A 17,166-nucleotide genomic window follows, 5' to 3' on the forward strand; every position below is an offset into this window, starting at 1 on the left:
CCTGTGCCATCATAATCAGCCCCAACTATATAACCAGGGGGGCTGCCAGGGCCTCCGTAAAGCTAAGCCTGCTGGGAGAGGACAAGGAGGAGGCCCTGCCCCTCCAAACGTGGCCTCCTATGGACACTAAGACTCACAGCCTTCCTATCACCCACACCCAGCTCCATAGCAACTCTCGGCCCCAAAGCCGCACCTGCAGCCCATGCACCTGTACCCGCCACTGCCAGACCTTCAGCCAGAGTTGCAGACAGAGCCAGCGTGGCAGCCGGAGCAGGAGCTCCAGCCAGAGCCCAGCCAGCCACCATAACCTAACTGGAGCCCACAGCTCATCTGGCTGCCAGAGGCAGAGTACCAACGCCAGTCCACCACCAAAGTGCCACAAAAAGACTATGAACTCCCACCACTCTCCCATGCGGCCCACCATCCTGCGCTGCAGCTGCCCCAAGAACAGAAAGAACTTGGGAGGCAAGCTGAACAAGAAAAAAATGGCCAAGAGGATCCAGCAGGTGTACAAAACCAAGAAGCGGAGCTCAGGTACCCTTTAAGGAGGTGGGGAAGGGCCACTGAGCCCACAGATGATGGGGAGCAGACTTGGCGGCAGTGAGAGGAAGACTGCAGCCAGGTCACACAGGAACCACAGGCAAGGATGAAGAGGGAGAAGAGAAACAATGGCAGTTGGCTAGTTGAATGTATGATATGTTGATGGACAGGCTCTTTGAAATTGGATGGGTTGATTAGGAGGATGGAAAGATGGACAGATAGCACATAAGCTAGACGGAAGCATGAATGGGGTTGAGAGGTTGGGTGGATGACTGGGTGGGCAAATAACAAATAAGTAATAGAAACGATAGTTGGAAGAATGCATTAGTTGAATGATAGGAAGTTTGGATATGATTAGCTGGATGGATGAATAAATGGATGAATGCACTGGCTGGCTAGTTATTGGTTGGTTAGGTAGACAATTAGTTGGAAGATTGTGGTTGGTGGATGAACTGGTTAGACACAGAGTTAAATAGTTGTAAAAGCTTTGATGGGTTGGTTTGACTGGTTAAATACTATCTTAATAGAGTAATATAGAGTAATTGAATAATTACTGTATATTCTATATCTATATAGTCTATACTCTATATTCTACATCTATATACTCTAGAATAGATATCTAGACTAATGGGATAGAATGGGAAAGAAATGTTGAATAAATGAATGGAATGAGTGAACTAATGAATGACTAATGAATGAATGGATGACAAATGGAAGGGATACATGGATGGATAGATGGATTCACATAGGTCAAAAGAACACTGACGGTAGTCTAAACTCTACCTATGCCCCATATTCAATCAGAAATGAGTAGTTGTAAGACCTACAGGAGGTCAGTGACTTCATGAAGTGCTCAGCTATTAAAGGTTCCTTTCCCACTCTTATCCCTTAGGACGGAAATCCAACTAATGAGACCACACTCCTTGGCTTGTTCCGGTGTGTTCCACCCAAATGAGAAAATGCTAGGATGAGAAAATGCTAGGATGAGGTCAATCTTCTTGCAGGAACATGCTACTATGGTGATTTCTACGCAACACTAATTAAAGCTTGTACCTGGAAGACTATCCCTGAGTAGTCATAGTCATTTTGATTGCACTAATAAAGGTGTTATGTGTTTTGGGGGCCTGCACAGGGGCAGAAATGAATGGGGGTGGGATGCCAAGAAGCCTGCAGAGTTCACTCTGCTTGGATAACAATCTTTTGCCCTGTATGCTCCCACATGGGTGTGTACATATGTGGACACACAAGATGCGCACAGGTCCACACCCTATTCACGTGATCCACATGTATGTAGCCCAAGAACATGACAGGAGACAGGAAGAGGGGTTCAGAATGTACCTTTTCCAATCCAGAGCATCCTGAGTTTGAATCCTGGCTCATCTTTCGTACTCGCTGTGTGACCTTGGACTGTGATCAACCTCTGAGCCTCACTTGTTGATTCTGTAATATAGTATCAACCTCAAGTTCCTCAAAGTAGCCATTTCAACAAACTTTTACTAAAGGACTAAAGTCTGTTCAGGGGCTGTGCTGAGCTCTGGGAACAGAACTAGAGAACACACAAGGCCCTGCCCTCATGGAACTTACAGTCCAAACAGACAAGACTTGTCACAATGACCTGTATCAAGGGAGCAGGGTGATGTCATGTCCCTGTGAGGGAATGAGCCTGGGTTAGAACCTGTGTTCCAGAGGAGCTGGCATAGAATCTGAAGGTGCTGGGACATGAGCTGGGGGCACCAGGCGGGGGCCAGACCATGCCGGGGTTGTACCAAGCTCTGCAGGAAGGAGCTTGGACGTTATTCTTGGTGTGAGAAGTCAGGGGAGGGTCTCAACTGGGTGAGTTCATAGAGTCTGGTGTGTGCTTTTTTTTTCGAGACCATCTCACTCTGTCACCCAGGCTGGCGTTTGGTGAGGCAATCATGGCTCACTGTAGCCTTGATCTCCCAGGCTCAAGCCATCCGCCCGCCTCAGGTTCCCGAGTAGCAAGACATGCACCACCACGCTTAGCTATTTTTGACTTCTCACTCTGTCGCCCAGGCTGGAGGGCAGTGGCACCATCTCAGCGCACTGCAACCTCTGCCTCCCGGGTTCAAGCAATTCTCCTGCCTCAGCCTCCCGAGTAGCCAGGATTATAGGTGCCCACCACACCTGGCTAATTTTTCTATTTTTTTCCCCCATTGTGCAGGCGTTCTGTCACTGCTTTTTATTTTTATTTCATTTTGCTTTAAGTTCTGGGATACATGTGCAGAACATGCAGGTTTGTTACATAGGTGTACATGTGTCATGGTGGTTTGCTGCACCCATCAACCCGTCATCTAGGTTTTAAGCCCTTCATGCATTAGGTATTTGTCCTAATGCTCTCCCTCCCCTTTCCCCCGACACCTCAATTTTTGTATTTTTTTAGTAGAGATGAGGTTTCACCATGTTGGTCAGGCTGGTCTCAAACTCCTCACCTCAAGTGATCCACCCGCCTTGGCCTCCCAAAGTGCTGGAATTACAAGCATGAGCCACTGTGCCTGGCCTATTTTTTACTTTTTGTAGAGATGGGGTCTCACTATGTTGCCCAGGCCTTAAAAACCCTGAGCTCAAGCAATCCTCCCACCTCGGCCTCCCAGAGTTTTAGGATTACAGGCGTGAACCACTGCACCAAGCCTGGTGTGTGTTTTCTTTTTTCTTTTTTTTTTTTTGAGACGGAGTCTCGCTCTGTCGCCCAGGCTGGAGTGCAGTGGCGCAATCTCGTCTCACTGCAAGCTCTGCCTCCCGGGTTCACACCATTCTCCTGCCTCAGCGTCCCAAGTAGCTGGGACTAAAGGTGCACACCGCCACGCCTAGCTAACTTTTTTGTATTTTTAGTAGAGACGGGGTTTCACCATGTTAGCCAGGATGGTCTCGATCTCCTGACCTCGTGATCCGCCTGCCTCGGCCTCCCAAAGTGCTGAGATTACAGGCGTGAGCCACAGCGCCCAGCCGCCTGCTGTGTGTTTGCAAAGTGGTGCTGGCTGCTATGTGGAAACTGGATTGCAGGGGATGGTATGGGGTACAGCAATTGGCAGAATGGCAGCCCGGTCTAGCAGGGAGATTTTCCACAACAGATGGGCCGGAGGTTCCTCTCAAGATAATGCCCAGAGTCCTGCCTTCCTCATTCCTCTTCCGCAAACGTTTACTGAGCACCCACTTGTGTGGGCTTTGGGCTAAGGCCAAGGAGGGAAGATAAGAGTGAACCAGAGAGAACCCTGCTTCCAAGTAGGAAACCTGCTCTCATCTGCAAAATGGGCACCCTTGCTGGGGGGCTGGGAGAGGTCAGTGTGTCATGCGTGACATGATGTCTGGGCTCAGTGCTTGGCACTCAGTAAACCTCTGCTATTAATATGGCATAAAAAGTACCAGGCAGATTTTCGTGAAGGAACGCCGGCTGCCAGACAAAAGGACTGGGGAATGGTCAGGGTCTTGTGTAAATTGGCTTCTGACCTTCATACCCACCAGCCTTGGTTTTAGGGTCAGACTCAAGTTTGCCCTGGTTCTCACTATCCTAGCTGAGGGGGCTGGTACTAGACCACTCTGAGCCTCACTCTCCTCCTCTGTCTAATGGGCTCATCATTCTGACATGCTGGGGGGAGCGGGGTACCCAGCAGCCTGGTGTGTGATAAGGTGCCCAGCACAGCGCCAGACACAGGGTCACTCTGTTTTATTTTGTGCTACATTTGACATTTGGGCTGAAGGAACAGGGTGAACAGGGGAAGGGAGGTGGGGCAGGAGTAGAAATGAGTGGTGATGGGCTGTCTGCAGGGAAGGGAAATGGACCCAGGTGTCTTGGGGAAGGCCTTGCAGGACTCCGAGCTTTGCTGAGCCTGTCCCAGGCAGTGGCATGACATGGAAGGTCCTCTTTCAGATCTCAGCTGTGTGGCCTTGAGCAAGTCATGTCCCCTGTCTGCATCCTGGTCTTTTCTGTAAAATGGGAGGCTAACGGTGCCTGCCTGGAGGGCTCCCAGTGGAGGTTCATTGAGATAATGCACCTGCAAGCATCCAAGAGAGGGCCTGGTCCAACCGATCAATGTCACTCAATGTCACTGTCAGTCTCCTTTCCTTGGGTCCCTTTATCCTCCTCTCACAGCAGGGAAATGTTCCTGGTTGTTTCTATTAGGAGAGGGTGTGGGGAAGCACCTAAGCACGCTCGGGAATTCCATTTATTGAGCACCTACTAGATGCCAGATGTTTTGACATAAATGTTTCCACGGAATCCACACTCCTCAACAAGAGACATTATTGGTCCCACTGTACAGATGAAGAAACTGAGACTCAGAGGTGAAATAACTTGGTCAAGGACTCCTGGCAGGCAGGTCTGAGATGAGAGATTCGTGTTTTGCCCAAAACTTCCTGGTTCCCAAATGTAAAGCCACATTAAGCCATGATAGTCACTGACACATTGGTGCAAAACAGCTTGGGAGGCCCTTCTGGGGAACATATTTTGAAAAAGGAAGTGGAGACAGGGTTAGACATAAAGTCAGGGACTTTGAGCCCCACTCACCAAAGGACCTCCCTACTTCCTGGGCAGTGTCCTTTTATGATATGATTACCGAAGGCAGATCTTTTTTTTTTTTTTTTTTTTCTGTACTCCGATGTTTATTGCAGCCCTTTTCTTTTCTTTTCTTTATTAATTTTTTTTGCACACAAAAAACAATAAACATTTTCTAAAAATACATACAAACAAAAAGATGCGTATCAAACATATTAGGAAGGTTGCACATGGGAAGTCGGGGGATAGAAATGGGGGGTGGGAGTTAAAATAAATGAGAGAGGGACTTTATATGGATCAGTGATAATAACTCAATCCTCTATTTGACAAAGAAGACGGAGAAGGAAGAGGAAGAAAAACAAAGTGGGATAAAGGATCAGAAAGGGAAGAAAATAGAAAAAATTAGAGTATGACTCCAGGGTAGACCTGTTTTGTTGTCACTGAGTTGGTTGGTTAGTTTGTCTGTTGTATTTTTCATGTTTCGCCAAGTTGGCCAGACTGGTCTCGAACTCCTAGCCCGAAGTGATCAACCCGCCTCGCCCCCCAGAGTGCCGGGACCACAGGCGTGAGCCACCACGTCCAGCCCCCACATTGTTTCTGGCCTCCGTGGTAGACCTCCCAGATGGAGCGGCCGGGCAGAGGCGCTCCTCACTTCTTCCCAGACGGGGCGGCCGGGCAGAGGCGCTCCTCACTTCTTCCCGGACGGGGCGGCCGGACAGAGGCGCTCCTCACTTCCCAGACGGCTCATTCCCTCCCGGACAGGGCAGCCGGGCAGAGGCGCTCCTCACTTCCCAGACATAGGTGGCCGGGCACAGGCGCTCCTCACTTCTTCCCAGACGGGGCGGCTCCTCACTTCCCAGACGACGGGTGGCCGGGCAGAGGTGCTCCTCACTTCCCAGACGACGGGTGGCCGGGCAGAGGCGCTCCTCACTTCCCAGACGACGGGTGGCCGGGCAGAGGCGCTCCTCACTTCCCAGACGATGGGTGGCCGGGCAGAGGCGCTCCTCACCTCCCAGACGGCAGAGGCGCTCCTCACCTCCCAGACGATGGGTGGCCGGGCAGAGGGGCGGCCGGGCAGAGGCGCTCCTCACTTCTTCCCGGACAGGGCGGCTGGGCAGAGGCGCTCCTCACTTCTTCCCGGACCGAAGGCAGATCTTTTATTGTAAGCCGACGGACTGGGTCACACGTGTGGCTTATGAACCTACCTATAACTCCACATTTCCCTGAAACCAACACCAACACAACCAACACAAAACTGGCACAAACACGGATAGTCACATATACAATCATAGCCCACCACAGCCTCGAAATCCTGGCCACATGTACGAAGAAGCGGCTGTTCAAACCCACTCAGACACAGAGACCCACATTCACACGTGGACCCCAAATACACATACACACCCCTACACATGCATGCAGGCTCTCAGTCACCTCCCCCGACCCTTCCCACAGGAAACACACATGTAGGCAAGCACTCACAATACACGCCACCCTTGTACAGTCAGATGCACAATGATGACAGGAAAAAAAAATCCAACCACAGATTCATGCTTTCATTTACTCGGCTTGGAGTGGGTGGCAGCAGGTTGGGGACAGGCCTGCTGGAGACCCAAATTCAGGAAATAGAGAGAGACAGACAATAAATCCAGCCAGCAAGAGAGTACGTGGGTTCTGAAGATGATCTATCTTGATACTCAGAGATTTAATTTCAGTGGGCTACCGGGGGGTGAGGTGAGGTCTGGGGAACAATGAGGTACAGCCTGTCCTGTGGGTGGGTTTACCTGCAGGGCTATCACTCCTACGGGCCTGAGGGATCACCAAGGGGAAACGCAGTGGTCCTGGGTTGGGGCAGGAGTGGGGAATGGAGTGGTCAGACGAGAGGGCAGACCCTGGTGGAGATGCCCATGGGAGCTATGATTTGAAAGGAAAAACATCTCAAACCCTGCAGCCACACAGACCCAGCTTCAAATCTCAGCTCCCCCATTCCCTCACTGGGTGACCCCAGGACTACTCCTTAATCTGAGTCTCAGGTGCATCTCACACTTTGTAAAAAGAACCGAGGAGGCCATGCTGTTCACTGTTGCATCTCCAGGACTTAGCACAGTGCCTGGCACATATTAGGAGTGCAGTAAATATTTGTTGAATAGATGAAAGAAGGAGCAGGCATTAAAGCAACAATGAGAAGCCACCACTTACCAAATCATCAAATAGGCAAAAATGGAAAAAGTATGATAATGGTGAAGGCATGGGGAAACATTGTTGAATGCTTTTGCCCAGAAGGTAAACGTGCACAGCACGCTGGCAGGTGACTGGGTGGCACCTATGAACATTCAAACGGTAAGAACGGTTTATCATATGTGTCCCAAGAGGCTGTACAGGGAGGCACAGGCCATGCTGTTTGCAAGAGCAAAAATACAACCTATGTGTCCACCCACCGGGGATGGCTAAATGAACAGACACTGAGGAGTATCAGGCAGTTCTTAAGGAGCACGGGGTGGATCTATATGTGATCTAGCCAGATTGCCAGAGTATCGTTGGGTGGAAAGTGCAAGATGGAGAAAGACATGACATTGATAGAGGGAAAAGTCCTACACAAAGGAATACTATTTTTTTTTAATAATTGGGGTCTTGCTCTGTCACCCAGGCTGGAGTGCAGTGGCACAATCATAGCTCACCACAGCCTCGAACTGACCACAAGCGATCCTCCCAGCTCGACCGCCCAAAGCACTAGGATTAGAGGTGTGAGCCACCACACCTGGCCAAGGAACATCATTTTTATGGGTCAAAATACAAGCATGTAGATGCATAGAAAAAGATCCCAGGGTGGGAGTAGTGGCTTATGCCTATAATCTCAGCACTTTGGCAGGACCAGGCAGGAGGATCACTTGAAATCAGGAGTTTGAGACCAGCCTAGGAAACAAAGTGAGACTCTGTCTCCCTAAAAATGAAAAAAGTAGGTGGGCATGGCAATGCGTGCCACCTACATGGGAGGCTGAGTCAGGAGGATTGCTTGAGCACAGTGGGGGTGGGGGTGGGGGTGTCAAGGCTGCAGTGAGCTGTGTTCACACCACTGCACCCCAGCCTGAGTGACAGAGGGAGACCCAGTCTCAAACAATAAAAATAAAAATATAAAAGATCCCAAAGAACAGACCAAGCTGGTGCCTGGGTTACCTCTGGGGAGGAAAACTGAAGGAAAAAGAGGATAAAAAAGGAATGAGCATCAGTGAATGCGTCTAATGGGTGCTCAGCGAAGCTCTGTTGAATCTGGAAAGGCAGTAAAGATGTGGATATAATATCAGCCCCTGCTCTAGGCTTGCTGGTCTGGGCAAGGTGACCCAGAACACTCTCCCACAGAGGGACTCATCACCCCAGGGCAGGCAGAGGTCCAGCCCAGCCTTCTCCCTTCCTCCAGACCAGTCTCCTCCTAGAAGCCACTAGGGCTGCCTTGGGGTGTCCGGCTTACCTTTGGCCTCATGTGCCGCCCAGGGCCTCACATTCTTGTCATGCTCTACCCGGAATATGTTCTCCCTCCGTTCCCTTGGTGAGATCTCATTTTTTTTTTTTTTTTAAGACAGGTCTCCCTGTGTCGCCCGGGCTGGAGTGCAGTGGTGCGATCTCAGCTCACTGCCATCTCTGTCTTCTGAGCTCAAGTGATCCTCCCACCTCAGGCTCCCAAGTAGCAGGGACCACAGTTGTGTGTCACCATGCCCAGCTAACTTTTTCGTATTTTTGTAGAGATGGGGTTTTGTCATGCTGCCCAGGCTGGTCTTGAACTCCTGAACTCAAGTGATGCTCACTCTTTTTTTTTGAGACGGAGTCTCGCTCTGTCGCCCAGGCTGGAGTGCAGTGGCGCCATCTCTGCTCACTGCAAGCTCCGCCTCCTGGGTTCACGCCATTCTCCTGCCTCAGCCTCCCTAATAGCTGGCACTACAGGCGCCCGCCACCACGCCCAGCTAATTTTTTGTATTTTTAGTAGAGACGGGGTTTCACCATGTTAGCCAGGATGGTCTCCATCTCCTGACCTCGTGATCCGCCTGCCTCGGCCTCCCAAAGTGCTGGGATTACAGGCGTGAGCCACCGTGCCCGGCCGTGATGCTCACTCTTTACAACTCAGTTGAGGGTCATCCCTCCCTGAGCCTGTTTAGGGTACTGCCAACTGGGCCAGTAGACGCTGGGATTCCCACGTCGTAGCATGTGAGGAGACTGCTGCTGCTCTGTGTGCCCTGAGACCAGACACCTCCTCGGAGAGAACTGGGCCCAATTCTACCTCTCATTGCGATACCCGACATTCTCAACAGCATCACCACAGTGAGGGCCCATGGACATGAGGAATCTTCCTGCCCCACACTCTAACGTCCCCAGCCTGCTGCGTGCTAGCTCTTGTGCCTAGTTTCATAGTTTCTGCAAGTTCTTTGCCCCCTATGTCACTGCTGCTGGTCCTTGCTGTCAGCTGCTGACACCTAATTTGTCACTTATGGGATGGGGTGGGGTGGGTAGAAACTGGTTAGGCTTGTTGGAATACGGTGCAAAAACGGAGTGAATAGGCCACGACAAAGATCCCAAGGGATTACTGAGGAACAGGCACCGTGCTTCCCAGGCTTGGGCTTTGTGACAGTTCTCTGGGCCACTGGATTCAGTCAACTTGCCTGAAGCCACACAGCTGATGGGGAGGGGAGCTGGGACTGGAAGCAGGTGTGTCTGGACCCCTCCACCAGCATTCCCAGAATTCTACTTTCCTGCCCCTCCTATTTTGCAGCTGTTAACGTAACAATCTTGACTGCTTTCTGAAAGCCAATGACTACTGACTACTTCAAGTAATGGCTGACTTCGCCTCTCCTTTCTTCACCTGTGCCTGCTAGAAGAGTCTCATGAAGTCTCCAGGACTGGCGCCACTTTGGAGTCCAGCCACTGGCTCATGCCATCGCTCCCTGGCCTCTCACATCTTCTCCTTGCACTTGGGTCCTCTGAGCTCACACCCCTCTACCTGCTACTGAGACACACAATCGTTCCTGCGGTAGGAGCAGAAGGGATCTACTTCATACATCAAAGCAACCTCTCCCGACAGAGGACTTCAGGCCAGGTTCTGCCAAGCCCCTGGGCTCCCCAAAACACCTTCACCAAGTTCCACCAGTTCCCTGAGTTGTGCTCTCCTCATCTGATCAAGGAAACACATAATTTCCAATTCACAGGACCATGGGAAAGTGTCCCAAGGCCACTACTACAGCTCATCGTGGCTAAAGCCCAGCAGTTGGGAAGGTCAGCAGCTAGAAGGCTCTTTCCACACTCAGTCCTATGCTGTCTCCTGGGCCTGGATGGCTGGCCCATGTACTCAGGGCAAAATCCAAAGCCCTGCCACAGCCCAGCAAGGCCCTGCCTGATGGATCAGACCCTGCCAACCCCTATGCCTCACCCCTACACCACCCCCTGGCTCGCTATACCAACTCTCCTTTCCTATCTTCAAGCACCCCCACCACAGGGCCTTTGCACTGGCTGTTCTCTCCACCTGGGGTCTTCATCCTACTTTTAGAAAGACTTCAGTGCTAATGTCACCACCTCCAAGAGGCTTTCCCTAACTTCCTTATCTCACCCCACAAACACCCAGTCACCCCTTTCTCTCTGTTTCTTCCCCACATAGCACCCAGTATGATGGGAGCTGATGGTGTCAATTCACTGACTCCCCTAGGTCTGCCTGAAGACCTCTGAGTCCGCTGCGTCTGGCATACAGTAAGTACCTGCTGAATAAATACTGAAGAAGTGAAATAGATATGTTATTATCCCATCTTGCAAATATGGAAACTGAGGCACAGAAAAGCTAAGAAGCTGGCCCCAGGCCACATGTTTATGAAATGAATTTAAATTCAGACCAGCGGTCAGCAGAATCCACACTGTGAGCCCTACTGCTCGGGGCTCCCAGGGGCACAGAATCCCATGGGAACCTCCCTGACACATGGGTTAGAGGAAAAGGAGGGCTGAGGAATTTCGGGGCAGAGGCCAGTTTCACGATTACACACCCTGGTCAGGAGCTACTTTTCCCAGCAAGGCGCCACCAAAACCGGAAAGAGAAACTGAAAAGCTAAGTGCCATAAGCCACCAGGATCTTGACTTTCCCCAGATACTGGCTGGGCCCCTCACATTTGGGGTACGAGGATCTGCCAAGATAGGGAGGAGAATGTTCCCACACATCTGGCTCTGGCTGTGGTTTAGTAAGCTGTGGATATAGGGCTGGTCCATCCGCCCTGTGACAAGAGGTCATTGTGCCAAGCACCGACTCCATGCCTGGCATTTTGCCCTCGGCTCTGCATGTCTGGCTGCTCTGTGAGGTACGAGACGTCCAGAGCTCACTTTGCAGTTGGGGCAAATGAGGTCCCAAGAGGGCAGGTCACTTGCCCAAGGTCACGCAGCAGGTCTAGGGTCGGAGCCTGGCCCCATCCTACTGAGCAGTCTGAGCCCCTCAGGGTTTCACGCTGCCTGGCTTCCTGCGAGCCTGGTGCCCCGCCCTCCAGGAGAACAGCCCACAAGGCGGATGCTTGTCAACCAGCAGATTTCTTTTTGTCTTTCGGCATCTGGATTTGGTTTCATTTTGAACACCGGACTTCAGAAAATGAAACCAAAGCTGTCTGTCACTGGTGGCAGTGAGGAGAACCCACGAGTGCTGAGTGTACCCTTAGAAGATTTCCTGCTCCCTTGCTGTGCCTTCCCTGGCCTGTGGTCCCTGGACTAGGGCTTCAAACATAGATATAAGGCAGTGCTTTGGGAAGCCAGGGCAGGAGGGTCACTGAAGGACAGGAGTTCGAGACCAGCCTGCGCAACGTAGTGAGACCCCATCCCTACAAAAAATTAAAAAAATTAGCCAGGTGTGGTGGCATGTGACTGTAGTCTCAGCTACTCAGGAGGCTGAGATGGGAGAATCTCTTGAGCCCAGGAGGCTCAGGATATAGTGTCTCCTCGATCCTATCACTGCACTCCAGCCTGAGCAACAGAGCAACACTCCATCTCTTTAAAAACAATGGACACAGGGTTTGAAGCCATGTGTCTGTGGGCTCCAACACACTGCCACACCCACAGGAACCCTCAGATGAACAACAACAAACATCTACCGACTGCTTATTATACACTACGGGCTGTTTTAAGCACCTGACCCATAATCACTCATTTAATTCCCATACAACCCCGGGATGGAGGTACTATTCACTTTTCTTTTTGAGACAGGGTCTTACTCTGTTCCCCAGGCTGGAGTGCAGTGATGCAATCATGGCTCACTGTTGCCTCGACCTCTTGGGCTCAAGCAATCCTCCTGCCTCAGCCTCCCAAGTAGCTAGGAATACAGGTGCAATCCACCACACCTGGCTGATTTTTGTACTTTTTTCTTTCTTTTTTTTTTTTTTGTAGGGGGGGGTCTCACTTTGTTGCCCAGGCTGTTCTCAAACTCCTGGGCTCAAGCAATCCTCCCGTCTTGGCCTCCCAAGTGCTGGGAATACAGGCATGAGCTACTGTGCCCTGCTAGAGGTACTATTATTATCCCCATTTCACAGATAAAGAAACCATGGCAGAGAGGTTAACTACATGCTCAAGGTCACAAGAATAGAAAGGTGCAGAGTTGGAACTGGGTCTCCTTGTATTCCATCAGCCGCCACAGAGTGTGGCCCCCAGCAGATGTTCAGTGGACATCTCTCAAATGACCACACACCTGACCTCTGGTGCAGGCAAGGTTCTGCATCTTCGCTCACCCCGTCACGCATGCGCACGCACACACACGCACAACCTAGACTACACCAATGACCACCACCAGCCCTGGCCACATGCAGATTGAGGGCACTGATGGGGTGCTAAGCCGGGCTGATTCTGCGCCACCCCGTGTTCAGGAGGTGAATAAGGACCTACGCTCTGCCTGGGGAAGGAGGCATGGTGGGGCCAGGGAGGCGGGAAGGACCAGGCACCAGGGCTTCCAGGGGAGAAGCCGTCTGGGCTGCCGCCTGAGCTGTCTGTAGAGGGCAGTGTGTCCCAGTGTGAGGCCAGTCACCAAGTCCCCAGCCTAGCCAGGATTTTATGTGGCCCCTTGTGATGCTGAGGCTCCTCACATGCCTTCATTCAAAATACACGGAGCAGCCAGGCACCTACTCCATGGCCTTGCACGACAATCGGAATCACTAAATCACAAACACGTGTGCAAATTACAGCCCTGACCACCCACCGCTCACCATCCCAAGCCGCGGCCATGTGTGTGGTGGGAAGGCAGTCTTTGAAGGGCAGATGTTTGACAGGGCAGTAGGAGGGGGAAATCTATAAGGAAGGGGTCCGGGGAGAGGAGGGCTAGGAAACCAGGTTTGGGAATTCATCACGTCTGAGAATGCACCATTTTTTCAATGGGCTCCAATTTGATGTCGTCCAGCTGCTCCTCTCCCCAAAATGAAGACGGGGAAGGCGGGATCCAGGTCCAGAGCTCCCAAACTGCAAGCCATTGCCATTCCCAGCCCCTCCCTGGCCTCAGTTTCTTCCGCAGCCGGGTAGTGGGAGCGCAGGGAGGGCAGTCGGGGCCACCAGGGACCTTGCCCGGCCCCGCCCAGTTTCCGAGGAACTGGGCCCGGGTGGAGGCGCCCGCGCCGCCAGGGGTTCCTCTGAAGCCTGTGGTCAGGCCGCCGCTTCCCTGGAAGCCCGAGCCAAGACCAGAGACCGCGGCCGGCCGGGGCTTCGGAACAGGAGGGCGGGCGACTGAGGGAGTCGACGACGGGTGGAGCAGAGGGGCTAGGAGGGGGTCTAGGGGTGGGGTCAGGCTCAGGGTTGGGGACACCTTCTGTGGCCTTCTGGAGGGAATCTGGCTGCAGGGGAGGAGAGGACAGGGCTCTGCCCCCGGCGGGTGTGGAGACACATGGGGCGGAGGAGGGTGTGTCAGGGCGCGTCCCAAGAGGGCCTAGCGGCAGAAAGTGGAACCTGAGGTGGCGGGTCAAAAGCGGGGTCGCCAAGTCCGAAGGAGGCGTCCGAGAAGTGGCCGGAAGGCGCAGGGTCGGGGCCAGAGCCCCTCGAGGGGCGGCTGCTGGGGCAGGTGCGAACAGGAGGGCAGAGGGCCCCGCGGGAGGGTCCGGAGGAGAGGGCAACAGGGCCGAAGCCGTCCTCGCCGGACGCCACCGCGGAAAGAGAAACCGAAAGTGGATCTGGGGGCGGGGCCGGCAGGGGGCGGGGCCTCCCGCCGTCGCTAGCCCCGCCTCCGAGCCGGTTTAAAAGACTGGCGCAGGGGCGGGCGCCGAGCAGAGCGAGCTGCGGCCGTGGCAGCTGCACGGCTCCTGGTCCCGGAGCATGCGCGAGAGCCGCCCCGGAGCCCCCCGCCGCCCCGCCCGCGGCGCCCCGCGCCCCGCCGCCAGGTGAGCCGGGCCCTGGGCGAGGAGGCGAGAGGGAGGAGGGAGGGCAGTCCAGGGCAGCCGAGAGTCGGGCGGGCCTCGGGGGCTGCAGGATGGGGTCGCGGCCGCCATGCCCCGGCCCCCGCCGGCCCCACCCAGGCCGCCCCCCGCGCGCGGGGCTCCCGCAAAACAGCCTTTCTCCGGCCCTAGCCCAAATCGCCCGGACCAGGCGCGGATCCCAGCTTGGCCAGCAGGCGGCGGACGCGGGGCGGCGAGCCGGGGCCGGACGGCTGGAGCCAGAGCCGGCTGCTCTCCACGCCCCCCTCTCGGTGCTGCCCGGAGGCCGGACTCCGCCTCCACCGAGCCCCCACCCGCCGGGAAGAGCTCCGCGGAATACAGAGCCCATTTTCTAGCTGTGCCCACTGAGGCTGAATGGATCCGCGCGGATTTGGTGCTCCGCGCTCACCCCCGCTAGGGCCGGGTCCGCCAGGAGCGCCGCCCTCTGGACTTGTCCTGCGGGCGCTCACCTGCCCGGCCCCGCAGCGCCCCAGCTCACCGCCTTGTCTCCCCCGCAGCGCACCCCCGGACGCTATGGCCCACCCCTCCGGCTGGCCCCTCCTGTAGGATGGTAGCACACAACCAGGTGGCAGCCGACAATGCAGTCTCCACAGCAGCAGAGCCCCGACGGCGGCCAGAGCCTTCCTCCTCCTCGCCCGCGGGCCCCGCGCGCCCGCGGCCGTGCCCCGCGGTCCCGGCCCCGGCCCCCGGCGACACGCACTTCCGCACGTTCCGTTCGCACGCCGATTACCGGCGCATCACGCGCGCCAGCGCGCTCCTGGACGCCTGCGGATTCTACTGGGGGCCCCTGAGCGTGCACGGGGCGCACGAGCGGCTGCGCGCCGAGCCCGTGGGCACCTTCCTGGTGCGCGACAGCCGCCAGCGGAACTGCTTCTTCGCCCTTAGCGTGAAGATGGCCTCGGGCCCCACGAGCATCCGCGTGCACTTTCAGGCCGGCCGCTTTCACCTGGACGGCAGCCGCGAGAGCTTCGACTGCCTCTTCGAGCTGCTGGAGCACTACGTGGCGGCGCCGCGCCGCATGCTGGGGGCCCCGCTGCGCCAGCGCCGCGTGCGGCCGCTGCAGGAGCTGTGCCGCCAGCGCATCGTGGCCACCGTGGGCCGCGAGAACCTGGCTCGCATCCCCCTCAACCCCGTTCTCCGCGACTACCTGACCTCCTTCCCCTTCCAGATTTGACCGGCAGCGCCCGCCATGCACGCAGCATTAACTGGGGTGCCGTGTTATTACTTGCCTGGAACCATGTGGGTACCCTCCCGCGCTTGGGTTGGAGGGAGCGGGTGGGTGTAGGGGCGAGGCACCTCCCGCCCTCGGCTGCAGACGAGGCCTCAGACCCCTTCTCACCTCTTGAGGGGGTCCTCCCCCTCCTGGTGTTTCCTCTGGGTCCCCCTGGTTGTTGTAGCAGCTTAACTTAACTGTATCTGGGGCCAGGACCTGAACTCGCACCTCCTACCTCTTCATGTTTACATATACCCAGTATCTTTGCACAAACCAGGGGTTGGGGGAGGGTCTCTGGCTTTATTTTTCTGCTGTGCAGAATCCTATTTTATATTTTTTAAAGCCAGTTTAGGTAATAAACTTTATTATGAAAGTTTAAAAAAAAAAAAAAAAAGGTTTCTAGAGAGTGTGCTTTGGCCAAAAGTTTAACTTGGTTCTGAACAGGCCCAGGGGAGAGAGCGTCCTAAGGCTGACCTGCTGGGCTGCAGGTGGTGTACGGGGCCTGCTGTGTTGGTTGGGCATCCCTCACGGTTCCACCCACAACTCTCCAGAGAGAGAAACGGTTGGTCTAGTTTTGGCGTGTGTCTGGTAAGACATCAGCTCGCGTTTGAGCAGTTTGTGTGTGCCAGCCCCAATTCTGTGCTTGCCATGCTTAAATTTACTTAATCCTATATAGAGAGGCACAACCCTGTGAGGCACGGGCTCTTATTTCCATTCTACAGAAGGGAAAACAGTAAATCTGCCCGTGGCCACTCCTGTCAAAGACAACACTTGGGCCTTTTTTTGGCTGTCCACTAAGCATCTGCTTGAAATGGATAACAGAGAGGAAACTTTTTTGGTTCTATGACAACAGCTTCCAGGAGGGGGGTGGGGGTGGGGGCTTAGTGAGTTTTTGGACAGTGTAGTGGCACATACTGAACCAGCATCAAGGGATACTCATTTGAGATGAGATGGGGGATACAGAGCTGGGTCTAGCTTCCTCCTCCTTACGCTGTTCTGTCTTGTGTACTTTTTGGTGAACACACGACTTGGAGCCAGAAGGAGGCTGTGTGGTCTGTGGTGGGAGGGTGCTGCTGGCGGCTAGGGCAATTCCCCTTGCCTCCCTGGGCCTCCACCTTTCTAAGGGCAACTTTCTGCGCATCATAGAGGAGGTTGATGTTCTCAGGAGCCAGGAAAGAGAAGGGTGGCTCCAGGACGTTTGTGGGGCTGGCCCACAGCACCAGAAAGTGCCCAGGACCTGGGTTTCTGGCAACTTCTGTGTCTTTGGCCAGCCTGACACATGGGCCATGCTGGTAACTTGAGGGTTGTACTCAACACATGGTGAACTGAGTCATTTTCAGGTTTAGGGTTAAGCAGCCTGCTGGACACGTCACACTTCATCTTTAGAGGCTAGAGTGGCCCTCTTCAGCCTTGGACACACATATAATAGTGTTCTAATGCTTAATAATACCTTTCAGACTTGAAAGGAGAGCATAAAATTAACTTGATGGTCA

At 54.1% G+C, this 17,166-nt stretch overlaps 2 protein-coding genes across 3 annotated transcripts; both read left to right on the top strand.

Annotated features, from left to right (window-relative positions):
- The first annotated feature begins 33 nt into the window (after nt 1-33).
- TNP2 (transition protein 2) lies at nt 34-1,604 on the top strand. Of its 2 annotated transcripts, none has more exons than XR_009211800.1 (2): nt 34-640; nt 1,433-1,604. XR_009211800.1 is itself a non-coding variant. In XM_032144702.2 (2 exons), exons 1-2 carry the CDS (start codon nt 120-122, stop codon nt 1,447-1,449), a joined length of 432 nt encoding a protein of 143 aa, XP_032000593.1. In that variant the 5' UTR covers nt 34-119; the 3' UTR covers nt 1,450-1,604. The 2 variants fall into 2 exon arrangements, 1 of the variants encoding a protein (XP_032000593.1); XM_032144702.2 differs by having other exon boundaries at nt 34-534.
- A 12,686-nt stretch (nt 1,605-14,290) lies between these two features.
- On the top strand, nt 14,291-16,070 carry SOCS1 (suppressor of cytokine signaling 1). The gene is made up of 2 exons (XM_058434056.1): nt 14,291-14,406; nt 14,958-16,070. Exon 2 carries the CDS (start codon nt 15,008-15,010, stop codon nt 15,632-15,634), a length of 627 nt encoding a protein of 208 aa, XP_058290039.1. The 5' UTR covers nt 14,291-14,406; nt 14,958-15,007; the 3' UTR covers nt 15,635-16,070.
- Nucleotides 16,071-17,166: the final 1,096 nt, after the last annotated feature.

This window comes from Hylobates moloch, unplaced genomic scaffold (genome assembly GCF_009828535.3).
Source record: "Hylobates moloch isolate HMO894 unplaced genomic scaffold, HMol_V3 SCAFFOLD_23, whole genome shotgun sequence".
Lineage (NCBI taxonomy): Eukaryota > Metazoa > Chordata > Mammalia > Primates > Hylobatidae > Hylobates > Hylobates moloch.

Excerpts from the sequence above, each read along its gene's own strand:
- SOCS1 (XM_058434056.1), top strand. The coding sequence starts at position 15,008 with ATGGTAGCACACAACCAGGTGGCAGCCGACAATGCAGTCTCCACAGCA.
- TNP2 (XM_032144702.2), top strand. The coding sequence starts at position 120 with ATGGACACTAAGACTCACAGCCTTCCTATCACCCACACCCAGCTCCAT.